Raw genomic sequence first — 27,410 nt, 5'->3', positions numbered from 1 at the left:
CACTAGAGGGCAGGCTTCCATCATTACTACTCAAGAAAACACTTTGCATAACTGATTCATTGGACATTTTATAACAGTAAATCTCCTGTAAGCCGTTCTTACTCTCTGTATGGTAAATAATTATTTTCAAAGACTATCAGTTTAGGGATTTAAGGGTCAAAGACAAAGTCATAACTGTACTAACAACCGAATGTTTTGGACTTGAGTCCAAGGTTGGATCCAAAGAAGGCTGTATGCTTTCAAGGCCAGGGTGTTGATATTTAATACATACACCATCTGTAACTTAAGTTAAAAGGCGACTATAAAGTAGAATAATACGCCATTGTTTGAGGTCAGGGGCAGAGGGTCAGTTCCCCTAAACCAAGCAACCCCCCCCCCTTCATTAGTGTACTGCACTGTGCAAAAAGTCTCCAGCTACTCATTATTAACTCAAGAAGGTTATGTTTTTGGTTGTGTGCGCTCATGTCATCATTCTGCCTGTAACTAAACTTAACTAAACTCAAAAAGTTTTGAATGAAAGACTTTATAGGGGTGTAGATAGGAGTCATATTAACAATCCATTCAAACCTGGCTTACAACCACCAAGGTCTTCAAGGTCAGCTTAATAATTTATTGATCCAAAATTGAAAAAATGCCTTATAACTTAAAAATTTAGATTCTTACAAGACTGATGAGCTGTATAAGGATCTATAATAGCATGTCTTATCTGACCTCTGACCTCTCCTTGAAGGTCAATAGACTGATCTAAGTGTAAAAGTAGTAATAATTCTATATAGAGCTACTTGAAACTATGTTTCTTATTTCACTGTTTGTATTGACAACATGTCAGCATATAGGGAATCATATTTGTGGATTCTAAATATCATGTTACTTTATTATGACTTTAATATGTACATTATAATAACAGGTTACAATTTAAACACAATAAAATACAATGTTCCTGCATAAGTATGTAGATATACTACATTGTTTGTATACTGCTTATACATGCTTAAAAAACAAATTAAATTTCTGATGAAAACATTTTTTTCACTTGATGTTTATCATTAATATTCCAAATAAATTTTACTAAACATTTAATGAGTTCTATACCTGTACTATATCCATATAGATAAAAAAAAAAATACAAAAAATAATGGTACTCAAACCTATGTCAAGTAAAGGCCTGCACTTTGCATTTGTTTTTGCTGAACTACAATCTGCTTAAAGCATCTTTAAAAAGAATTAAAAAAAACAAAATGAATGTATAGAAAATACAATAATGACGTAAATGAGGAGAGCGAGCTTGCCTGGCAGACGTCTGAGGGCGTCTTGTCTCCTTATACCGTATTTTCCTTCCAAGCTTTAAAGTGGTTTCGAGTCATATTTCTCAGGCTTCCTGAGGGTGTTTTAGAAGTTGTAGACCTTTGAAGCAGTGTGGCAATGTGATGTGTTTATAGACATAGAAGAGAACAAAAGGCAGAAGAGTTCTGAAGGTCCTAGTAATTAAAGAAATTAGAAGAAAGCTTTTCTGACAGTTCAGCCTGTGTTGAAGTTGATCGTAAGAAATATTAATTTTCAAGCTCATTAGAATTGTAAAAACTCAGTTTTTGCCTTATATATTATATTTGCTATTTTCCTAACAAAACGTGTATGGAAACTAGTTGGCTCAAGACTTTTGAACAGTGCTGAAGAAAGTACTTTAAAACACATTATGTGTTTTTACATTATGTGTAAAAATGTAAAAACACATAATGAAAATGCTCCACAGAGCGTTTTTTCTTGTGTTGATCAATCGGGGTTACTAGAAAGTAGCAGCAGTGACTATGAGTACTGAATATGATTATTGTGACTGGAGGAAGTAAATCATTTTAGTTCTTCCGTACGCAATATTTATATGAGCAAAATAATGCCAAAAAAGTTGCTGATTGTAAGGTTATTTATTTCTCTGAAAGCAATGGCTTTTAAACCAAATATCAGATTTTTTTAATAGAGTTTGGGACTTACTGGTAGTATGGGAAACCTTATTTGCAGCAAGATTAGCATACACATTATTATTACTGTTGCCACTTCTTATTATTGCTTAAGTAAAAGAAGAAGAGATTTGTTGGGGGGAGAACCACAAGTACCCTGAGAATGAGATATGTTTTAATCAAATATATATTTGCTGTATATAATGCTTAGTGTGTGTGTTAGATTTCTATGTTCAGTGTTGCACATGCAGTATCATGTACTTTCCCTGGTGTTGATACAACGTTATTATAATGTTATTATAACTGAAGAATTCTTTCAGCCAATAAAGGAAGAAAAAAAAAGAAAAACACCATAAAAACCATAAAGAAAAGAAAAGATGTGTCAGCGTTAAGAGGGAGAAAGATGTGGTGGTTGCAGGAAAATATTCTTAGCTGCATTTCACACTTACCTCAACAGGAAGATGAGATCTATTTGCATCAAACTGACAGTTGACTACTAGTAAATTATTAATAATTGTTATTATTATTTAGATTTTTGGTGTATATTTCAGACCGTCCCTCAAAGGGTTGCTGATTTTAGTTTTCAAAATCATATTAAATTATTTTCTTCGTAGCAAGTGTTTCAGTAAAGATTTTCAACTGTCAAGACCCAGTGTGTGATTTTAGTGTTCCCTTAATTTCCCTTGTTTTTGAGCAGTATAAATATACCTTAGTAATTTACTAAGGTTTTGTTTTGTTTTTTAGGCACACTATGTTAACAGGTCAGCAGCCTGTTAGCCCTGCAACACACTGGTGATTTGTCCAGGATGTACCCCGCCTTTCACCCTAGCTCCCCCACCCACCCAACCACCGCGACCCTGATAAGGATAAGCCAAAGCGAATGGATGAATGGATGGACTAAGGTAACTCTTCCTTATCTAAACTGTTTTCTACTACATATTTCAACTATATAGTACCACTGATCCATAAACAATTAAAAAATAAGGAAGCATCTTAACCATGTTGTGGAAAAAGTTCACCACACTTGGGAACCACACATACACATGTGAAACTTTTCACAGGATTCTTTGCGAGACTCGTGAAAAACTCCCCATGATTCAACAGCTCGTTGAACACATTTAACAGCAACAAGTTGACACGGGTTTTCGGTATGACTTTTGAAAGATTCGTCTGTCACATTGCTGAGGAATTTCAATGCCCTCTCTTTACAGTGCTTCTTAAGTTCATTGAGGTTTGTCGGCATTTGTTCATGCACAGCTCTCTTGAGGCCTCTCCGAAGTATTTCAGTCAGGTTGAGGTCTAGCTTTTGCCTGGGCCATTGGAGCACTCCAATTCTTTTCTTTTTCAGTCTGCTTTTTGTTTTGTTTTTATCAAAATTAATTCATTATGCAAAATGTTTAAGAAATAAATGTCCATGTGTCTTTGCCTGTTCACACAAACATTCAGCATACAAGTTCATCTCTGTGAGAATTTTTAATTGTTATGCAAAAAGGTTTAATGTTCTCTTGTAATGTATCATATTACCACAAAATGTCAAAATGTTGTACCACCAGCCACAGAGCTGAGGAGTGGGGGTGGAGGGTGGGAGGGTTGGTATCCAGTGCTGTTTTGAGCATCATAGGCTTGTTGTGTGACCCAATTTCACCCAAGCTTTGCCTGTCAGACGGATGACCTCACATTTGACTCTATAAAACTTTAGCATACAAGGATTTCATGGTCAATTCAATCACTGCAAGATCCCTGTGGCTGCAAAACAAGCCCAAATCATCACCCCTCCACCACCGTGCCTGACAGCTGGTACGAGGTGTTTGTGCTGTTATGCGTTTGTTTTGTAGCAGACGTGGTGCGGTGCATTATCACCCAACGTCTGCACTTTGGTTTTATTGGTTTCATCTATCCAGATCCATCTATCCATTGTTCCAGAACTCTTGTTGTTTGTTCAGATGCTACTTGGCGAACTTTGGCCACCCTGCCGTGTGATTTTTAGAGAGAACAGTCTTTTCCAGGCAATCTTTCCAAACAAGCCGTACTTGTTCACTTTTTCTTAAATTATGCTGTCATTAACTTTTCTTTCTTATTTTCTTTGTTCTTTGAATCCAAACCTGAATGCTTCAGAGCAGCAAACTTTCAAAATGTCCGCTTTTATAGGTGTGCCTGCACTTGCTTATGATGAATGGCTTGAGTGCATCTTATTTCCTATGGAAGTGTCAAGTTGTACCATTGTGTACTTTCACCTGGCTACATAAACTCTTGTGAAAACTTTCGTTTACATCTTCTCAACCTTATGAGTTTAGATCACGATCTAAACAACAAAGCCTGAAGCAACGGCTTTTATAAAGTTGTAGTTTTTTAATTCAAAGCCTTTGAGTTGGAGTCTGCATGACTTATGTGCATAAAAAATTTGAAAATCCCTTTAAATTGTTTCCTCTTTCCTTTTCCACAACAAGAAATATTGTTTAGTCGCTTTGTATTTCATCATACCTCCACTCCTACTAAGAAATATCACTTTTTAAATGAAATGAGAAGTGCAACCACACTGGGCTTGTCTAGAAAATTTGTACAGGAAGAGACTCTGCTGATGTTGCTAGTTCCTGTTGGTTTATTCCTATACGGGGTCACACATTGTGGTATTCACCACAAGTAAAGCGGCACACATCCTCACAAAAAGGAAATATAGTCTTAATATGTAAGGTTGGCAATCCCCTTATATACACAAACTCACTTTGACCCCACTACCATTAGGGCTAATAGGGAGGGGGAAAAGCCACTTTCCATTTATGTTCCTGGCCATATCTGTTCCACCGCTCTCCGTTGGACTGCAGTTGTACCACATTTTTGTCCCTGTGCCAGAATATCTGAAAGAACAAGCTGTACCCACAAATGGGAAAAGCCATTAAATATTAACAAAAAGTACATATAAAATATTCAAGCGTGCTAAGTGCACAGAAATACAGTTAATCTGCGTTGGAAGCACTGAATAAAAAAGCGTGATTTCTAAATCTCTCTGTGAGAGCAGGTTTTGATTTGATTTATAGTTTTCTACACGTTATAAGCGCTTCTGTGTCGTTTTAGAGAGGTCACACTTGCTGACCAAGCGACTACTGGTGTTCAGTCTGGCACCGCAAGAAAAAAAGTCCCCATTCTCGCTTTTTATTGGAAGGGAAGATCCCCGTGTCTTAAAATAGCATGCCTCCACTTTGACATTTGTTTGAATCTTTGGTTTAATATTTTACATTTAATCTTCGAATCCAATGATTTTTGTTTTTTAAAGTTCTTTTTGCATGCAACCTCTCAGAAAGCCCTTTTAAAATTGTATTAAATTTTAAATTAAACATTACAGTGCTTGAACCATCATTTCTGCCCCCAAAAACAGATTTTCACACTTAAGTATTGAAATCGATGTGAATGATTTGGATTGCAGCAGCCCACCATCACGGGACATCACCCACATCATCCCAGACGTAGACAGATATGTCAGAAGTTGCAGTAAGTCAAACCAAAACCTTCTGCATGGCTGCAAACGAGATGTTTTGTAGTTTGGGTGAATGCCAAACATGTTTCTGAAGTCCTCAGAGTTGACATTTTAGAGACATAACCCCTTTGATTAATACTATAAACACTAGTTTCATCCTCCTTTCCTCATTTTTTTAAGCTGCTGGTTCTCTACATCACAGCTTTTACAGGAAACTAATGTGAATTCTTCTTATTACATCACTTTCTGTTTCATTCTGGCTTTCTGACCTTCTTGCAGCTGAAAATAGGTTATATAAAAAAAGAAGAAAATAAAAGTTGATTGAATTTCAGTTTGCCAAGCGTCAAATGAAAAGGGAAATAAAACTGAAACTCCGAAGCTTTCTTTTGAAACCATATTTGCTCAAGGCTTTGATCTTGGTGGCTTTTCTTATCAGATCTGATCAGATTTTATCTGGTGTGTCACCATCAAACCAAAGACAGAAGGCAGATAGTCAGATAAGTCAGAGATTACCGATTTATTCACACCAGAAATGTCACAAATGTACAACTACCGCTTACTACAAATGGAAAGAAATAAAACAAAGCTGCGTGTTTTTCCGAGCACTCACACCTTTCTCATTTGGAGATGAAAATGCTAAAGGTGTCAAACCACTGATGCGTGTAACATCATGCCCTCGTGTTGCAAAATAAAAAAAAAGAAAGAAAAAAAAAAGAAAGAAAGAAAAAGCCCACATGTTGTGTAAGTTGTTCAAATATCTGCCTTTGTTATGATAGCAATAAAAAGAGAAGGATTTTTATTGTATTATCATGTGATAGTTGGAATATTACATTTTTCTGATGTTTGAACATTAATAAAATGATATAATTAAAGAAAAAGTTTGTTTCACTTTATTTGTGCATCTGCTCCCTATTTAGCTCAGATATATATTTTTTCTGGTTTATTCAATTAAATAATTTCATTTAAAAATTCCACAAAGCTTGATATGAAGGAGGTTAAATCCATTATTATTTATTGGGCAGAAAGTTAAAAACATAAAATAAAACATAACTTTAAAAAAGTTATAGGAATAAAGCAGGTAAGCTTTTTTTTTAAGCAAATGTTAGGATTATATGAAATGGTGCATTGTGGAAAATGCACGTGTATGTGAACTGTATGTTTAATGGAAGCAGAAGTTGTCGTTTTTTTAACTCTGAAACACTTTAATCTGCCCCCATTTTTTATATATATATATTTTTTCAGTCTATTATGAATTTGATATAAAGAACATGAAATTCAAAATAATTTTCAGCTCTCACAAAACCATAGCCAGTACATCTAAATAGTGGCAGCTTTCTAGTTTGTTAGCCAAGGCCTTGAGAGCTTATTTTACCTACAGCATGTGTGTGTGAGCTTTCAATATCCGCTGCAACGCCGATGTGTTGCAATAACTGCAACTAAATGTTTCCTGTAAAAGCTGCTTAGTCCAACACAGTAACTTAGATGACTTTATCCCTCCATTTAGAATGGCTACAGCTCTGGGATATTTGACAGTTTGCTCACATTAAGTCTTCTAGAGACAACTGATACCCCTGAGAACTCTTATTTTCCAGCAATGGGCTCTATAATGTATTATCTTTTCTGCATTAAGTTTAAACTCACAGCTTACTTAGTTAGATATACCTTACTAGGACCTCATTCTACCTTCAGCAATTACAGCCGTAATTGTTTGCATTCAACACATTGCAAAAAAATTCCCCACAGATTTTGGTCCATAAATTAACACGACAGCATCACACGGGTGCTGTAGATTTGCCAGCTACACATCCATGATGATCTACTGGACTGACATCTGACAGATGAGGAGGCCATTTGAGTACGGTGCACTCACTGCAATGTTCAAGAAACTGATGTGAGATGATTTGAGTTTTGTTACACTGCTCAACTGATACCGAGGGGCCCAAATAGTGCCGGGAAAAGATTCCCTACATCATTAAACCACCACCAGCCTGAACTGTTGACGCAGAGCTGGATGGATCCATGTGCCCATGTTCTTTCTGACCCTATCACCTACATGTTGACTCATCAGACCAGTCAATGTTTTTCCATCTTATGTTATGCAATTTTGGTGAGTCCATGTAAATTTTAAGCTTCAGGTTCCTGTTGTTAGCTGACATGAGTGTCACTTCTTGTGGTCTTCTGCTGCTGTAGCTCATCTGCTTTGAGGTTCAGTGTGTTGTGTATTCACAACAAATGCTCTTCTTCATACCTTGATTGTAACAAGTGGTTAAATGAGTTGCTGTTGCCTTGTATCACCTCGACGCGACTAAATCATTCTCCTCTGACTTCTGGCGTCAACAAGGAATTATCCCACAGAGAACTGCTGCTCACTGGATATTTTCTGTTTTTCAGGCCGTTCTCTGTAAACCCTTGAGATTGTTGCTCAGGAAAATCCCGGTAGATTAGCAGTTTCTGAAATACTCAAATCAGCACAACAGGCACCAGCAAACATGTGACATTATAACTCCTAAATTACTTTGCTTCCTCATTCTGATGTTCTGTTTGAATCATGTCTACAATCCTAAATGCACTTATTTGGTGCCATATGAATATTTAACATGGCCCAAGTGTTTTTCCTTTTATTTCTCACAGGTTAGAAAGGTTTCATTTCTCACATGACCTAAATGTTTTGATGGTTGATGTGGGGTTTTTTTTGTTTTGTTTTGTTTTTTGTTTTGTTTTTATCAAAATTAATTCATTATGCAAAATGTTTAAGAAATAAATGTCCTTGTGTCTTTGCCTGTTCACACAAACATTCAGAATACAAGTTCATATGTGTGAGAACTTGTAATTGTTATGCAAAAAGGTTTAATGTTCTCTTGTAATCTATCATATTACCACAAAATGTCAAAATGTTGTACCACCAGACACAGAGCTGAGAAGGAGTGGGGGGGTTGGAGGGTTGGCTTTTTCGATTTTGTGGCATTTTTGAGTTTCACTTTCCACTGTCAAAAATTTCCCTTTGTCACAGGAAAGATTATGTATGCAGCCAAAGTAAGTATTTAAGAGCCCACTCTGAGTCGACTCCTCACAGCACTCCTGTCAACAATCAGTCTTTAATTGTTGCAAGACTCTCTCTGGCTTCATTATTATCTTTGCTGCACGTTTTCAGCACCAGTGTCATCTTGAAACCAGCAATGTCAACCCTCATCAAAGCGTTTCTGCTCCTGGCTGTCATGGTCTGCATCTCCCAGGCCCAACGTAAGTTTCTTTCTTTATTTGTCCTTTTAGATGATTTAGATTCTTGGTTGAAATTACGCAAACTTGAATTTGTGCACGTCAAATATTAATTTCTTTTTCATTGCCTTCTTTTCTAGTCAAACAATCAGGACAGCAGTGTCTGTGTCACCGTGTCAGGAATCTTAACGGCATGAAGACTGACATAAAGGACATACAGATCTACCCAGCAACCATCTTCTGCAACAAAGTGGAGATTGTGTAAGTTTTTTTTAATATGACTTTTTTTTTCATTATTACTTTTGATAAATTCAACATGAAGATTTGCTAAGCTTTAATAAAGCATCACACAAGAAATTGCACGACAGTGCAAATTAAATGCATCCTAACTAAAAATACCTTTTTAAGGTAGATAATGATTTTAGAAAAATACTTGTAGGATCCTTAGCTTTTCCATTTAAATTGAACTTACCTCTATTTTCTATTTCAACAGTGTTACCTTGAACAGTGGCCTCCGCTATTGCTTGAACCCCGAGCAAAGAAACGTGAAAAGGCTCCTGACTAAAATCATGTGAGTACACTTCACCACACTCATCCAAGTTTTACATCCAGTACTCTGATTGTCTAAATAATAATGTTAGATTATTAGTGAATCGCTTCAGTTTATAGAAATAAAGTAATAAATGACATTTTTTTCCTAATGAGTGCACTGTTTGTTTGTTTTTTGTGAATTTAGGGATAAAAAGCAGAAGACCACTTCCTCCCCAGTGGAACCCTCCACAGCTGCCATGTAATTGTCTTTTAAGCTCTCTGAAAGAAAAAGCACCTCATATGACCTCTGAACTCTCAACAAAGTCACCTTGACAAAAAAAAAAACATGGACATGAAATGATTGTAGTTTTTTTTATTTAATTTTTTTATATGTGCTTATATTTTATGTCCACTCCGTTGTATCCTGTTTTTATTCTTCTGTGTTTTTGTAAATAGATGAATGTCTCTTTGTACTTCTTGATATTTTTTTAATAAAATTATTAGCTCTTAAAGATTTGTTTCCTCATATTTCATGCCAGTAGGATTTTGTGTCTATACAAACATTTGAACTACTGATCTCTTTAGAATGTATAAACAGCCTAGTTGACGTTAATAAACTGATGATTAATCATTAATTACTGTGTCAGAGGTCAGCGAGCAAGAAGAGAGTAGCATATGTGCAGCTATCCTCTATAATTAATAATATCAATTCAACATTAATAAACACCTCAAACACAAAACATTACAAAGTGCTGCATTATTGCAAAACAGTCTGCGCATTCAAAACAGTCTTGCATGTGTGGGACGTGCACATGTGTTTTCCACACTTATTAAAATGGCACAGTGGCAGAATGATTAAGACTTTCCTCTTACAGTAAGAGGTTTCATAGTGTGAACCTCAGCTGGGGTCTTTCTGTGTGGAGTTGGCAGCTCCTCCCAGTGCCTGGGTGGGTTTTCTCTGGGTACTCCAGCTTCCTCCCATCATCCAAAGACATGCGTATTAGGTAAACTCGTGGTTCTAAATTACATGAAGTGGTTAAAGTGTTTGAATTGTACAGAATAAAACACTGTACACTCAAATATAAAAGGTTCTTCATCCTTAAAAGTAACAATTAAGCAAAATGCAACCAAAATGTAACATATTACATTTTATTTATGTAGTAACATTAAATGGGGAAACTTATATGTAAATAAATGAGTTAAAGTCAGTATTTCTGGGCAGAATTATTTTTGGAGTGTATTAATGTATGGTTAAAAAAATGTGACTTGCAGTTAGAGCACTTGCGTTGCGACAGAGTTCTGACAGGCCTGTCCCATAAAAAAAACATGCAGACGGTGTATGTGCAGTCTCACAATTTCAGTATTCCCAAAAACCAACATTTACCTTATTTTGACCCACGCTGGTGGATTTAATATTCAGTATGAAGTATGTATGGGTCAAATTTGATTCTGAACAGCCACGGTATATAAAAATTTGAATCATCTTTACACCAGTGTAAATATATATATATATATTATACAAAAAAAAAAAAAAAAATATATATATATATATATATATATATATATATATATATATATATATATATATATATATATATATATTTTTTTTTTTTTTTTTTTTTTTTTTTTTTTTGTGTGTGTATTTTCAGTCACTTCAGTCATCAAATTCCTGTGACTAAAAGAAAAGAATTTCAGTTGTTTTTACATCTGTTGAAATTGAAAATGGGTCAAATTTGACCCAAACAGCATGAAAGGATTAAAACTCAAGTGTGCGCTTTCTCTTTAAGGGCTGTAACTGTTCATATGCTACACCAATAGTGCTATCTTGTGGACCAGCGCTGGTAATGCAAAGTATAAAAATTAAAAATCGTCCATATAATCAGTTGCCATCCATCCATCCAGTTGCGGCAGCACGGTGGCATGGTGGTTAGCACTGTTGCCGCACAGCAAGAATGTCCTGAGTTCAATTCCAACATCAGGCCGGGGTCTTTCTGTGTGGAGTTTGCATGTTCTCCCTGTGTTTGCGTGGGTTCTCTCCGGGTACTCCGGCTTCCTCCCACCATCCAAAGACATGCAGCTTGTGGGGATAGGTTAACTGAATAATCCAAATTGTCACTAGGTGTGAATGTGCGAATGAATGTGAGTGCGAATGGTTGTCTGTCCCTGTGTGTTGGCCCTGTGACAGACTGGCGACCTGTCCAGGGTGTACCCTGCCTCTCGCCCTATGACAGCTGGGATAGGCTCCAGTGCCCCCCGCGACCCTGAAAAGGATAAGCGGAAGTGAATGGATGGATAATCAGTTGCTTCTATCTTTACTTACAATCTATGAGATTCTCTTTTGAATTCTTGCAGTAGTGATTGAATTTGAATATTAATTTGACTAAAAACTGATCAGACTTTCATGTCATTTGTAGTATTTTTAAAGAAAATGGCTTGATATTGCACATCAGTGCAAAAATAATCAGCTAAAAATTACTAAAATATGTCTCAGGGAAATGGAAAATATTATAGAATTTTCCACTTGAATTAGTCTTTTAACATAATGAAACACAGTGGCAACATTTAGCACATGCAAATAGCACAGCACAGCCAGTCACACACACAATCCTGCTATACATAACAAGAGGTAGAGGCTAAAGGAGACAAAATCAAACAAACAAACAAGACGGTTGATTTTAAGCAGGTTTGAGTTGCTGAAAAAAATGATATTCTAGAAATATGAAGGTATGAGACCAAAGAATGGAGCATGAATGTTCCCTCTAATTCTGAATTGTATTAATTTGACCCATGAGATGATTTTCATTTATTTTTTAGTCCTGTTCTAGTTATGCTTTATTTATACGTTTTGCTTATATATTTAATTAGTCCCTTCAGGATCTTACTCTCTGTATTCCACTTTGTCCTCCTCCCATGTTAAGTTTATTCATGTGTAAGCATTTCTTATTCTTATTCATTTCCCATTTTAGTTTTGTAATAATTTGTCTTCTGTGTTTCATGTTTAATTTTATTTCACCTCCTAGCTCGTTGCCATTGTCTTCACCTGTGATGACCTTGTGTCTGTTTATCCTCCTGTTTTCAACCTCCTGACATGTGTGTATAAATAGTCCTGTCTTACTGTCTTTGAGAACTTATTTCTTCCTCTTTCAGATTCCTGCACTTGGTTCCCTTTCCTGCAATCACAACAGCTAGTCCAATTAGAATATTACATATAAAAAATGTAAAATATATTATGAATTTCTCTCCTGGAGAAACCACAAGTAGATGGTACATCAACTTTCACATTGACTATTCAAAACCGTGAGAGCTTTTTATGTGTGTGTGTGTGTGTGTGTGTGTGTGTGTGTGTGTGCTTTCAGCGTCAGCTGTGATGACCCATTTCTGTTGCAATAACTATTACAAAATGTTTCAAAACCGTGAGAGCTTTTTATGTGTGTGTGTGTGTGTGTGTGTGTGTGTGTGTGTGTGTGTGTGTGTGTGTGTGTGTGTGTGTGTGCTTTCAGCGTCAGCTGTGATGACCCATTTCTGTTGCAATAACTATTACAAAATGTTTCTTGTAAATGCTGAACAGTCCAAGATGCTGACTCAGAAGACTTGCAACCCAACCCTCCATTCAGAACAGCTTCACCTCTGGGATATTTGTGGAAATGGTTGCACACTTTCAAGCAGATTGCCAAGCATTGAAATTAAGAAGTTAAAGTCTGGCATCAAATAGTACACATGACACTGAAGCTGCAAACAGACTGGGATTACAGGGTCCAGTCAGCAGTCAGCAATGTCCTCACTGACAGGGGTGGCTGAACTTTCCAGAGTCCTATAGGCTGCTATCCACCACACCCTCATCCACATAATTTGCATGTGCATTCCCTGAACCCAAGGGTGACCTTAGCCATCTACCAATGCTTTTACCACGGCTAGACCTCAGTCTAACCTTAGCTTTGAAACCAAGTCTTAAACTGCAGTTCCTTTTAAATAAAAGGCCAGGATCTTACAAGGCCCACAACGCTGATCACACTGATCAAGTCTAATCTTTGCAGATAACCCTTTAAACTTCACCATTACTGCAACTCCTCTTATGTAAAACGCTAAAGTTTAAAAATAAAAAAGATCTAAAGTTTTAAATGATAAGAATGAATGGGGATTAGGAATTCACTGCAGATTCAAGCAAACCTGCCTTATCGCCTCAGCTTTGAAGTATAACATTCAGGATTGTTATGAGGTGATAAAATATACACAGTAACGATCTTGATCTATTGCACCACACCAAAACATACTGAGTCAAGTTTCAGCGGATCCCTCCGCGGCGGCTTAGGCTGCTGCCAAGGAGGTACGTTCACCGTGACGTGGGCATATGGACTCTGTTTGCATGTCCAAAAGTCATGGATAAACTAGCCGGCGAACAAACAAACAATATCTTTTTGTTCGTTATCCCAAATCGGCGCGACAGTGGCAACGAAATCACTGCAGCTGTGGAGTAATTTCAGAGGGACAGTGAGAGAATTCTTCACGGGTGAGTTTTAAGTTTTAAATATACGATGAAGGGATCGTGCAAATTCTGGACAACCTAAAATGTAGATCTTGTATGTATATACAAACTAAATGTATAGCCTATTGCAAATCACATCATTTTAAAGTGGTTTGAATGGGCTTCTCTGTTTTTACATACATGTATTTTTCTCGGAAAACACTGCAGCGTGAGTCATGTGTCATTCCTCATTCATTACAGCTAGTTTGCGTTTTTTTTAAAATCCTACACCGACACGAGTCAAACATCCCCATGACTTCTTTTCTTTCGGGGGAGGGGTGTGTGCGTTTTTTCTTTTTTCTTTTTGCAAGTCACTGTATCTGGCTTCCATGAGCGCCGACGTGAACAGCACGATGTCAGCTGTCTGGAAAGTAGACCGGACTACTAAACACCACCGACCCGTGTCTGCAAAATCTGAATTCTGCTGCAATATGTATGAGAAACATGTCACATTCTGAGTTCATTTAAGAGCGCATTCAGCTGGAAAGTGAGCTCAGATCACGGCGATTGGGAGCTAAACAAGATTGAGTGTGGTTTTATTCGACTGAATAGGGAACTAACTAACTGTGGATCAGCTGTCAGACGGAAATGAAAAAGTGTCATTTCCTTGTTTAATCCAGAGCTCGGTTGTGTTGTAGTGTTGTGCGATACTACAGATTGTGATATCAATCTGCTACCAAGAAAATACACTATATAAAGTGTCAATACCGATGCCGAATATGTTGTAGTTGTGTCATGATTTATGAAAGGGATCATCATTATTCTGCGATTTCTAAACACATTTTAACATTCACTACATACTCACTGTGCTTTTTTTCTTTCCAAAATAATGATTTAGCAAAATAAAAGCATACCTTTCAACTTTTCATATATTTTCAAAACTGTTTTTTTATTTATTTATTTTTTACCTGAAATGTAAATATTCCTGTCTCTAAACACTTTGGGTCAGCTTCTGATGCTTTGATGTGTTAGAACTGTATTAAAAATCTTTTGAAATTATTCATTGGGCTGAATACTGAACTTAAATGATAGAAAAAAGTGTCAATCTTGTCACGCTAGTATTAATCTGATACCAGTACTATCGACATTTGGGTAAATTTGGCCACCTCTGCTGTACTCCTCTGCTATCAGCAGGAATTTATGTGTGACTGATATTAATGGCGCTGCTGTAATCAGACTCTGTATTTCTATTTAAGGCAGGTCAGGACATCTTGCACTGTGTTCAGTAATTAATGTCTGTTGTGTTTATTTTTTGCACTTACCCATAATCATGTTGTTAAACATATGCATAGAGTACATGTGTAGGCCTACCTTCTTCCCCAGGTAAAAGAAATGACATTAGTGAGCAGTGTTTTACATTCGTTTCTGTGAGCCTAATAACTTTCCGTGTCTGGTGTCATGTGATGAAGTGGTCAGATCTGAGTCCAGCATCAAGCTGAGTGTCAGGTTAACGGCCAAGCTGTCAGACCCCACCGTTTCCTGCAGTCAGCTGCTCAGAACATAATGGCCTCAGGACGGGGAGACATTCCAGGTAAACAAGATTTGAGATATGGCAGAGTTAAACTGTGAGACAAGTGATTATCTTGTACTGATAACAGAAGTTTTTTCTCTTGTTTATTTGTTTGTTTATTTACACAGTAATGTGTCCTTTTCCTTCATTTCAGTACTTGAGTCCGGCACGCCGTCCTGCCTCATGGGTGCATTATCATCTCCAATTGGAATACAACGACACAATATCAGATATGATGAGAACATGGATGGCCCTATGCATTCCCCACCTTCTGACTTGACTGTCAACATCCTGTGGAAAGAACCTGTTATCCCACAGAACAGGTTCAGGAAAACTGAGGTGCTTCCGTGTTTACCCTTATTTTCTAACCCACGTTGTTTTGAATTGGTTACCGGAACAAAATGATCCTTGTATTAGTTGCGTGTAAATGCTTCTTGAATGTTAGGTGCGTGCACTTCTGATTTGCTCCATTTCTAATAGTTTGTAAGTGCAGCCTAACACTTAGGATTTGTGTGACTAGGAAGGGAAGAGTGGTGGGAAGTTACTGAGCGTTGAGGGAGCACCATCAGCCAAGTCTCCTGGGCCTGTGGTGAAAGCCAAAGCCACCACTTTAATGAGCTCGCTAAGGATCAGTAAGTCCACGAAAGCAACTTCACTAAACAACTTTATTTAAAAATATAGTTACTTAACAAGGCCACTGTCCACTACATGAATTATGATGCTCAGAACGACTTGGCTCCCACTTAAACAATCTTAAGAGTGTTAGTGGAGCTATGCTGGAGTGCAGCACCTTAAACACACTGACTAGTTGTCTGCAATGTTCCCATAATCTCTCAGAGGAATCCCACAAGAGCCTTGAGGAGTTTGAGCACCAGGCTGGACTAACAGAGTCTGGTTATTACCCTCACAAGGGCCTTTCTGCTGAAGAGACCCACATTCACAGACGAGGTGATGTCACACTGCCGGTGAGTATTAACAGTTTTAATCACTGACCGCAAGTAACAATGAACTCAAAAGAAAATGCACACCTAAATGTCATTTGTCAGAAGGTTGTTGTTATTATTATTAAAAAAGAGTACATTAAAAAAAACACATCATAAATCTGACCCTTATCAAATTAAGTTGATGGACTGGCTCAGATATATATTTAAAGCCTGTGCTACAAGGCAGGATTTCATCTTATTTGGGTAACTACAGAGTTAATCCTGGGTTTTCTTCCAAATGCAGATCACCATAGTAATTTATGCTGTGAAAGTGACCTACTCTGGGGCAGATTATCATGAAAATTAGAGACCTAGTTTTTTAATAGCTTGCAATGACTGTCTTTCCCCCGATTAGCATAATTAAGAAGTATATGTTAAATGTTCCATCCATCCATCCATTCGCTTCCGCTTATCCTTTTCAGGGTCGCTGGAGCCTATCCCAGCTGTCATAGGGCGAAAGGCGGGGTACACCCTGGACAGGTCGCCAGTCTGTCGCAGGGCTAACACATAGGGACAGACAACCATTCACACTCACATTCACACCTAGTGACAATTTGGATTAATCAATTAACCTATCCCCACAAGCTGCATGTCTTTGGACGGTGGGAGGAAGCCGGAGTACCCGGAGAGAACCCACGCAAACACGGGGAGAACATGCAAACTCCACACAGAAAGACCCCGGCCTGATATTGGAATTGAACTCAGGACCTTCTTGCTGTGCGGCAACAGTGCTAACCACCGTGCCACCGATGTTAAATGTTAACATCTACTTTGTATGAATTATCGGCTGGATTTTAGTTTTCATACATGCATGAGCAATTAGTTTTTAGAAAGAAGAGGACAATAAATATCCCTCACCACAACTAGCCACCCACCTACAGGTCCTCAAATTTACTATTTACTGACCTAATTCTTATTGACCTCACAAAGTTACTGAATATCATTAACGTGTAAAGATCACTTAGTAAGGTAAGCTAAGTAAACTTTTACTTAAAGAAACTTGATATGTGCACTTCTAATTACATAACAACATATTGTTAACATGGCAAAACGTCTTGATAAACAAATTACGTAATGAGCTCTGCGCTGGCTCCATAGGCTGTAGTTCTTGCAGTATTGTTGCCAAGCAACGCCCCTGCACAAACCAAACCCCTTCCTTTTTCCTGTTCCCCGAGACGGACCAATCACAGAGCTCCTACCAAAACCAGAAAAGGCCTACTTTGCTGCATAGACTGTATCGTCGTCGTTTTTGTGAAAAATAATCGTCAGTTAAACTGGAAATTATGGACAAAGTGAAAGAAATTGTCGGACCGAGGCGTCAACGAAAAGTTATCATAAAAAGGTTAGTCAGACGTCGCTGCTTTAGTTGACGACAGTCAGGTCGAAGGTGTTGTACGCCGTTAGCGAAGCTAGCATTCAAACAAACGTATTTATTCGGAACAATAAAAATAAATGATCGGCATATATCAACTACCGTGAATCTCGCAATACAAAGGAGGGGATGGTGGTTTGCGTATTGATGGGTTAAAGTAGTTAACCATTGTGTGGTTCTTGGCCTTGGTTAGCACTGGCTAACTAGAAACCAGCAGACATTTAAAGGCCGTGTTGCTTACCGTGAGTGGAAGCTTCAGGTAAATAAAATAACCTGAAAGGGTAACTTTAGGGGCTTGGGAAGCCCTTCGCACTTGCTAAGTGAGCGTGATGTAAATATATAACTTGGATAATTACTCTGTTTGCCCCGCACTATCATCATTTTACTATCATGAGGCCTAACGCTAAGAAATGATCGAGGCACAGACTGGTGCTGGCATTATTTTTTTTTAAACTCTTGTATCTGTATTGAAACCAGATTTCACACAGATTCCACTTTAGGTGGTGTTATTTGAAAAGCGTTTTATTTATTACGTAACTGTAATAAATGGGTTTTGTCTTGTTTTATATACACACGAGGAACAAATCGACTACCAGAGGTTTTCCGTGCGATATGTGTATTTATTTTTTTTGCTGTGTTAGTGTATTTGTGGTTTTTGTATGTCTTTACTCTTTTTTTATTTTTTTTATTTTTTATTTCAGCTTTCTGACACTTTATAAGCTATACAGAATTGTTTGCATGTGGCAGGCTGTTGTTATGACCTCCATGTTGATCGTTCTGGCTGAGGGCCAGTCGGGTTCAAGTAGTGACGAACTAGGTTACTGACCCAAGTAATGTGTTTAAAAGGCCACTACGTTGCTTTGCGCTCTTCATTTGCAAAATGGACTCTACCCAGAGTAGAAAGCAGGACCTCATGCACAATGGAGATATGAGCTTGGAAGGGCATTTGCCATATGATTGGGAATATGCCCATACCGAATGGAAACTGGGCACTGAAAATGTTTTTCAAGAGATTAGTCATGAACTCAATTTAAGTCTGATGGCAAGTATAGTGGAACTTGGATTTGTTTTTGGGGTTTTTTTGCCTTTAGTCAAAAAGTAGCTTTTGTTTACTCTGTACTAAAACTGAAGACGACTGATGATTGACAAATACATTAACATGGATTTGTTGTTTTTCGTAGGTGTTTCAGGGATTTCAATCAATTTTGTGAAAAAGTCGAAGTTATGTAATGAAAGCTTAATTTGGTGCGTAACAGTTCTGTGGTTCTTAATGTGTTTACTGCTGTTTAATGATAAATTAAGATGAGTAATTTTTGCACACTTTGTTTCTAACCTTTGATCTGTGTTCCCACCTGCATAACGTAGTCAATGGCAATAGGCTCTGAGAACCTGTGACGTCCTATTTTTCGATCTACAAAACAAGTAAAACAGTGTTGACCTTGTGCATTGCGTATTTAGGGATGTTTGCTCTGTAAATACAATTAGTTGTTTCACTGACAGATTAACAAAAGATCATAAAACAACAAACTTACAAACAGGGTCACGGGGGAAACAAAACAGCACTGTTTGTGCTTTTGTGCTGGCCAGACACATGTGGGAAGATTAAAACTGTTTAATAAATTTACACTGACAGTGGAGCAGATGGGAGCTTGTGACTTTTTTTTTTTTAAACTGTTTTTGTTTTTCTTGCTGTGCAGAAGTTGAGAATGCCAAGTGGAAACTTTAAGGAGGACAGGCTTACAACATCAGCATCAACCACCCCAAGTGGCACCCCTTCTGTTACTCCCAACATCACCCCCTGCGTTAGTCCCTACTCTTCACCGAGTGTTCATCGCAGGTAGGAACTGTACTGTTGTAAAGCCAGTTGTCATTCAGCAAAGAAACCCCCTTATATTTATACATTTGTACAATTTCCAATTGGCTGTATGTTCATGTTGTTCTTGGGTAATGGGAATACAGGAACTGGTTTCATCTGAGTCCTGCACCTTTCCTTGCTGCACCTGAGACCCACAGTCCCAACCCAAGCACAGACATGGGAGGAAATGAAGGAGGAGGAGGTGATAGGTGGAGTTTCTTCGGAATCCGATCTGTGGTACAGAAGTCCCCCACTGATCCTGGCTCTGAAACCAGCACAGGTAAAAGATTTGTGCTCACGCCTGTTTCTGTATCTTCAGTCTTTTAGCATTTCTATGCCGATACTCTGCGAATAGGGTGAATTGTCATACCCCTGAACCTTACATCAAAAGAAACTGCACTGACCCTCCCTTTTATTTTTGGGGGAGAAAAAAGTTTGTAAATTGATAGCATTTGAAACTACTTCCTGCTAGTCATACCACAGCCATGTTGAAACCACAACCTGCAGAACTGTTTACAAAGACAGGCCTCGCATCACAGAAACCAAAACAGAAAATGTGATCCTAATCACATGTGATAACATAGCTTGTTTTCACTGTAACATGTAGGGCTGAACGATTATGGAAAATAATCTAATTGCGATTTTTTTTGCCCCAATATTGCGATTGCGATGCGATATGCGATTATTTTTTAAGGTCTTTGTCTTCTGTATTATTAAACAAAGACAAGCAATACATCATATAGTATGGCCAATACTATATTACATTAATTTTAAACTGTTCTTTCCTGGAAGACAGACCTCTGTTATGATGACATGAGGTGATGCATGAATTGATGACTGACATTTTTATTTAACTTCTTCAATCACAACAGTATATTTGAACATACACAATAGTTTATTTTTAGCTTACAAACATCTGAGCATAAAGTGCTGACAAGGAACCCTGGTGTAAACATTAAAATGAAAGTCAGTACAATGTGCAGATTGCAGAAATATACATAAAAAAAAATCAGTGGCTTTACCACACTCAGTTTTTCGACATCTGTGAACTACTACAGTCATTCAATTAAAAAATAATATTAAATAAATAAAACTAATAAATAAAAAATACACACATCTTACTGATCTCTGCAGTCAGTAACATTACACATAAAGTGCAAACATAATAGCAATTGTATAAACACACACACAAACACGCCTTTAAAATTTAAAGGCGTGAAATTGGACGGTCTAGTTCTGATTAGCGTCACCGCTGTCTCGGTGGAGTTTATTAAACTCGGCCGTCTGCTTCTTGCTATCTAAAATATAACCAGACACTGGTGTAAATTCTCGACTGTCTCATACTTCTGTTTAATAAGTTTTCTGTTTGACATTTAGTCAGCTGTGTGAAAACCAAGGAGGAACCCACCCGGGGGATTAATAAAGTTTTATTTTATCTAATCTAATAACTTTAATCTCAGCCAAACCGATTTACTCACGAACAAACAAAACACTGAAAAAAGCCCAACAATAACATTTTTAGGTTGTCTAAGTGACTTATATATTACGTTTAACCCGAGCAGCGAAACTCCGCGGTGATCTGAAAATGATGTGCCGGGAGTTGTGCCGTTCTCGGCCGCATCAGTAACCCTCGAGCTCCCGGCTAGCTGTCGAGCTGGTGGGTAGCAGACGCCTCTGAAAACGTCGAAGCACTTTTGCAAATATGGGATATCTTGATAAACCGAGCAGATATTTGATGTTTACACAACTACTTTCTCGCCTGAAAATATGTTAAAAGTTTATTTTGTGACCCAGAAAGATTAGTATGAGTAATTTTAAAACTTAGTAGCGGCCGCCATTGCTGGAAACTGGAGTTTGGCTGGGCCGCGCTATGAATTCTGGGATATGGTAGTAATTTGGACAGCCTTCAGCGCGTCGCTGTGACGTAATCGGTCTACAAATGCGGCCTCAGGAGGATGCAGCCCATGAATTTGGACATGTCCAGAGTATAATCGCAGCCTTTGCGGTTAGAAAATTGCACTTGATCATGTCGCGATATTATCGCAAATGCGATATATCGTTCAGCCCTAGTAACATGCATATTTTAACCCTGTAAAAGACTAGACCTTTTTGAGACCTTGAGTTTGTCAGAAAGTTCAATAAACATTCCAGTTTTTTGTTTTGTTTTTTAAAGAAGAATTTTCTGGCAATTATTTCGTGGTTCAGGCTTTACATGGTTAAATGCAGAATAAGGTGCAATTTAAAAGTTTTCTTATAGAAGCTATAACGGCATGTAGGTGGAATATTTCAGGGAAATTTCACACGGTACACCAGTGATGCTGTGTGTTTCTCTTTGCAGCTCTTAAGTAATTAATGGCATCATCTACCACACCTCTCTCCTGCAGGTTTGTCTCTGCAATCTTATTTTGGTCTGCAGAAATCCTCAACCATGGATGGCACCAACACCCAGGTCAACCTCAAGGTTGATGACCCTACAAAATTTATGCCACCCAAGATTGAAATCTCAGACATTGAAGCCAAGCGGCAAAACCCACGGCCGCATAAACTCAAACCTCGGGACATGAATGTTTTGACACCATCGGGCTTCTGAAGACCAGCTATGTAGCTATTCCTCCGATTCCACATTCTCAATGTTTGTTTTGTTTTGTGTTTTTTGTCTGTCCTCTTGTTCCACATTTGCCTCCCTGTCTACCTCTGTTCCCTCTGCCTCCATGCAATTTCACTCAAGCTGGGGGGAATGAGGGCCCATAGTACCTACAGTATTAGCTAACTAGCAGCAGACTGCACTGCTTCTCCTCCCCAGCTCACAGATTCAGATCAGTTGCTGTCTGCTGTCTATGCCCCCTCCTCTCGTTCTATCTTATTAGCCAAATAATGCAACAAATGGAGTAACTTCATTTGTAACCCTAACATTGGTACTGCTTCCTATTGCTTTGTCACGTAATGGGTGCATTGGTATGCATCGCCTAGATGTCCTCGTTCCATTGTCAGCGATGGCTTGAGATTAACGTTGAAATATCTTGCTGCTGATCATGCTAAAGTAGCAAGATAATTCAATTTATATCTCAGGTTCCTGTCTTTAATAGTTTTTGGTTTAAAGTTATGTAGTGCTTTTCTCCATCAGCATGCAGAGTATCGTGGTATATGACTGATATTGTGCCTAAGGCTGCAATGGGTGTGCTTTTGGCATCAAATTTCAGCTTTTTTTTTTTTTTTTTCTTTTTGTTTTTTTCATTATATGTAAGAGCATCTGTGACCATGTGCCTGCTGACCTGAAGTTTTTTCTTTTTTTCTTTTTTTTTTTTATATGTATATTCTGCTTTAAATCAAGGTTTCTAAATTGTAGGTAGTGCAGTTTGTTGGGTTTGCCACTTTTTATTTTCTTCTTTTAAACGTAGGACTGAAGTGGCCATTGTCAACTTTTCAACTTTTTTTGCGTGTGTGTGTGTGTGTGTGTGTGTGTGTGTGTGTGTGTGTGACTGAATTTTCCTGCTGTTTTGTTTGGGGGGGGAAACTGATGAATTCTGCTAATAAAATGCACAAGGGAGCTCTCCCACTTTCATCTGTAAATAAATCTCATTATGGAACTAAATTCTTTTTTGGTTGTTTCTTTAAAAAAAAAAAGGGGGGGGGGGGGGGGCGGCGGCTATTCCCGGTATTTCATATTCAGTGCTCTGTTCAAACAGGAAGTGATTCAGAGGCTCCGAGCCAGATGCATCTCATTCAGTGCCAGAATTCCAGTCATGAATTTGAAAATAATACAGGAGTCACGAATCTATGTATGCTTGTCTCACCAATTTGCCAGAGTTAGAGTAGTACTTTGCATTGTACTAAAAATGTAAAATATTGATTAAAATATGAAACTGCTCTTGAGCATCTAAAGTGGCAGTTTTCTTTTGTCCCAGTTTCTTAATAACCAATTCAAATATAACACTTAAAATGTTTTCTTTTTGGTTTTGTTGCTACAAGTCTTTTATAATTGTTAAACGTTGTCCTAATTCATGGATAGACCAGAGATGAGTCCTTATCTTTATATTTTCTATATTTTTTTTCAGACAGAGTATATCTAAACAGTGCAACCCTCTTACTATGCTACTAAAAGAAGATGCATTTAAAGTTTCCTACATTTAGTTGTACTATACTCATCCTCAACTTTCACAGTCCATTACTGTGAAATACTTTCATTTTTCAACAAAAATGCTAATGTTACCCTATTAAACAAACATTACAAATATATATTAGAAGTATTTTTGTCAGTCTACAAAAAACTAATGCATCCAGTCAACCCTGATAAGAACAGAAGACATTTAAATTAAAAAATGTAAGAATATAAAAATTATGAAATTAGTCTAAATGTTTTTTTGTTTTGTTTTTTTAGCTTACAAAGGTTTAATATATTCCCTTTTTTATAGTTACTACTTCGAGTGCTGGTGATACAGTTGTGCCAAGCATCTCATTGTTGGTGGTTCATTTAAATAAAACTGAAATTTACATTGAAAAAACTTCATGTTTTTTAGCATTTGTGAAACATAAATTGTCCTCCAGTTCTGGAATGACCCATTTATCCATTGTGAAATGCATAAACGCACTGTAACCTGTTCATCATTTCCTTTGCTATTGCACCATTTACAGTCATTACTGTAGTGATATAAAGATATAAACTGTGGCGCAACAACTTGGCACAAATGTTTTACCTACAATTTTTCACCACAAGATGGAGCAACAACTTCAACATGAGCTCACGGGATCGCTGTAAGTTTCCTCCTCACTTTGACTCTCAAATTTCACTGTGATGTTACTCGGACTACTTTGCATTAAAAGTTAAGAAGCGATGCACAAATTCTGCAGTTACACTGTAGTAGTAATCAGTTCGTGGGATGTAATGAGATAATGAATTTGACCACACAAGCATAAAAGCCTTTGAGGAGCCAGAGGGAGGTTATTGTTGTCTCCGGTCATCTACTGTGCACACACTGATTTAGTCTTGTCCCGTAGTCACAGAGCCTGGTTTTATTGCACTAATGCTACTGTTGACAGTTCCACACAATTGTCAAATTTCAATTTCCAAAGCTATTATTACCACATTAAAGCAAACATGTCATATTACAGCAAGCAAACAGAGTTTTTCCCCTGAAAGCTCAACCGTGTGATGGAAGACTTTACCTTGTTAAAGTTCTCAGTAGTTGGTGGTTAATGTCCGGTATGTTGTGTGTGTGTAGGAGAGAGAGGGAGTGAAACAACAGAAAAATGTCCTGTATGTTCATGTTGAAGATTTATTAAAGGACGGACCTTCTATTTTTAATAAGAATAGTATGCAGGGTTGAAATTCACAGCATTTCAATAATATTTTGGCTACCAACAGAAATACAGTGTCTTACTTTGGCTTTAGTGCTGTAATTTAGGTGTTAACAATGCTCTGTTTGAGGTAATTCACACTTTAGCTGGAGCTTTTAACTGGAGCACTCCTCAGCTTAATGAAAGGCTGTAAACAATTCACATGTGGTTTCCAGGTGGTGCTCAAGAACAGGCTTGTAAATCGAATAAGAAAGACAAGTGAGGACAGAAAGCTGATAGTCAAAAACCTAAAAGTGGTCAACCACTAAAAGCAAAACAAAATGTGGGGGTGGTGGCAGAGGGGACACAAGAACACAGGGTTAGGTGCAAGAGTTTGGAAAAACTACAAACCGAGGTGGAGCTAGTCAGCCTTTTCAGTCTTAAGCCACATTTGTTTAGAGATGTGCAATACAATACATAAACAGCTGACACAATAACCGTGTCTGTAACACTAAACCAAGAACACACAGCAATACAGCAAAGGCAAGACAAGCCGTGGGTGGGGGGAGTCTGGAAGGGAAAAAGAAAGACACGGGGAAATGGGGAAACAGAGAAGAGGGTGGAGTGCCTCAGCAGTCATGACATAACACAGATGGCTTTCTCACTGGGTCCGACATGACGTTAGTCAGTCGAGCAGCCCCCTCACCCTGACGCTGTTGCTCGACTTCTGCCCTGATCACGCGAAAATCATTTAATTTACTCAGAGATGTGCAATGGCAACCACAAAGCAAAACAAAAACAATCACGACTCATCTATTTTCGAAAAATTAGTCTGGCAAAACTGCCTCCACACACTCCAGAACTTAAGATTCACCACCCCGGCCTCTATACTATCTCGACATGGAGAGATACAAGAAACCACGCCAGGGTTTGGTTTTTTTTGTTTTTTTTTTGGAAGATCGCCTACCTCCAGTAATGCAAGTTTATGTATACCCGGACAACATTGTTAACGTTTAAATGTGCATAAAGGTCAGCCTGGAGAAAGATTAGGTGAACTTTTATCTAATACGTGTAGGAGTGGTAGATGCACTTTATGTCAGGTTGACTGCGGTGAGATTCTGGGAAATCCTTTTAAGCACATGCTCTCAAATGGAAGGATTTTGTAATGAAACACTGTTGGGCTGTTGATACGTGACCTAGACAGAGGAATTAAGGCATAAAGCATGTGTTTTCTATTTCAGCTGTACTTAAAATGTTCTTCACTGAAGTTCTTGAGAAAAAAATCTTATGGTGCATTACTAAAAGTGATGAGATATTACCACGTCATAGAAGTTTTTATTACTGGTGTTACATTTCATTTATACTGTAGCTTCCACTGTATATATACTGCCACTTATCCGTCTAACTATTAATAATGGTGATAAGTAATGTGTCATTTTGCAGGGGTAATGTAGCTGTTCACAGAGCTGGTGACGAAATGTAAGGAGGGATTTTTGAGACAAAGTGGGTGGGGGGTGGGGTCTGTTTGACGTTTGTTGGGTGTTGTCTGTGTCGTACGCTACGCCATCTGTCTCCAGAGTCACATCTGGGACTGATTTACAGTGAGCTGGCCCAGAGGTGAACCCACCAAGCTGAGTGAGTGAGAGATAGAGATAGGGGCTGGTGAGGTTGGGTGTTGACCACCGGGACTTGATCAGACCCTCAGGTTGTCCTCAGGTATCCTGTGAAAATAAATATCAATCATGTCCACAACTCTTGGATAGGGTTAAACTTGTATGGCTATTACCATAGATGTGGGTTGCGTACAAATCAGATCACTGTGCTTGTGTTATGCAATAACAGTTTTCTATTCCTCAGAAATCGTGAAGACATGACCCCTTGCTGCGTCTCTGTGTTCCCAAAGAGCCCCCCACAAAAGACAAAACGCAAGTGTCTGAGTAACAAATGCTTTGCAGCTGTGATTTTTGTAAATGTATTCAAAGCTAAATGTGCAAAATTTGTATGGTATCTGATTTTAGTAGCTTTGTCTCTTCTTGATAGGCTTTGATCTTGGATCACTTCCCTCTTAAACTATCAAGATCCAATATTGGTTCCAGCAGAGAGCTGAATTACCTCTGTATTGCCAAAAGACTCTCCGTTTACTGCAGTGTAAAGCACAGTACACAAATTTAAGGCATGCAGTTCTTCTGGGTTTTATACACACACACACACACACACACACACACACACACACACACACACACACACACACACACACACACACACACACACCACACACATATATATATATGGCTTTTTTCTTTCTTTGTGTTCTTTGTGCTTTCACGGAAAACAAATCAAAGAAAGAGGGATCTAAAGTTGCTACCTGTTTCCTATAAGCCAGCTTCCAGCCTCAGGCCCTCATGCTGTTGGTCTCTTCTGTGCAGTTCAATAGTCATTTTCCTGCCATCCCCCACAAAGATTGTTAGGCTCTTCTGTACTGGCCTCCGCGATCTAACTCGAAACAGATGTGAGGGGAGAATCCCCTACAAACTGTGTCTGAAACAGTCAGACTTAGCTGGTCAATACACAAGAACCACATCCGGTTAATGTACTCAGACCTCAAACATTCATTCAGAGCCTGTAAATGCCCGGAGAGTGTGACGATGTCTGGCACACTTTAAGCATTTCCACGAAGCCCCTGCTGTGTGTGTTCGCGTGTCAAAGCAAAACATATAAAAGTA

At 38.1% G+C, this 27,410-nt stretch overlaps 2 protein-coding genes across 3 annotated transcripts; both read left to right on the top strand.

The window, feature by feature from the left end:
- Positions 1–8,540: 8,540 nt before the first annotated feature.
- Positions 8,541–9,434, top strand: LOC146638693 (C-X-C motif chemokine 10-like). The gene is made up of 4 exons (XM_085370575.1): positions 8,541–8,664; positions 8,781–8,901; positions 9,134–9,211; positions 9,377–9,434. The coding sequence occupies exons 1-4, from the start codon at positions 8,601–8,603 to the stop codon at positions 9,432–9,434; spliced, it is 321 nt and encodes a 106-aa protein (XP_085226701.1). The 5' UTR covers positions 8,541–8,600.
- A 4,066-nt stretch (positions 9,435–13,500) lies between these two features.
- kiaa1191 (KIAA1191 ortholog) lies at positions 13,501–22,995 on the top strand. Of its 2 annotated transcripts, none has more exons than XM_085362204.1 (8): positions 13,501–13,678; positions 15,122–15,224; positions 15,358–15,542; positions 15,724–15,835; positions 16,041–16,168; positions 19,256–19,395; positions 19,518–19,693; positions 21,798–22,995. In XM_085362204.1, exons 2-8 carry the CDS (start codon positions 15,197–15,199, stop codon positions 22,001–22,003), a joined length of 975 nt encoding a protein of 324 aa, XP_085218330.1. In that variant the 5' UTR covers positions 13,501–13,678; positions 15,122–15,196; the 3' UTR covers positions 22,004–22,995. The 2 variants fall into 2 exon arrangements, with proteins under 2 accessions (XP_085218330.1, XP_085218324.1); XM_085362198.1 differs by having other exon boundaries at positions 15,103–15,224.
- Positions 22,996–27,410: the final 4,415 nt, after the last annotated feature.

This window comes from Diplotaxodon limnothrissa, linkage group LG2, assembly GCF_057381915.1.
Source record: "Diplotaxodon limnothrissa isolate DT_005_m linkage group LG2, D_limnothrissa_male_GT1.1, whole genome shotgun sequence".
Classification (NCBI taxonomy): domain Eukaryota; kingdom Metazoa; phylum Chordata; class Actinopteri; order Cichliformes; family Cichlidae; genus Diplotaxodon; species Diplotaxodon limnothrissa.
This window is presented reverse-complemented; position numbering and strand designations above follow the sequence as displayed.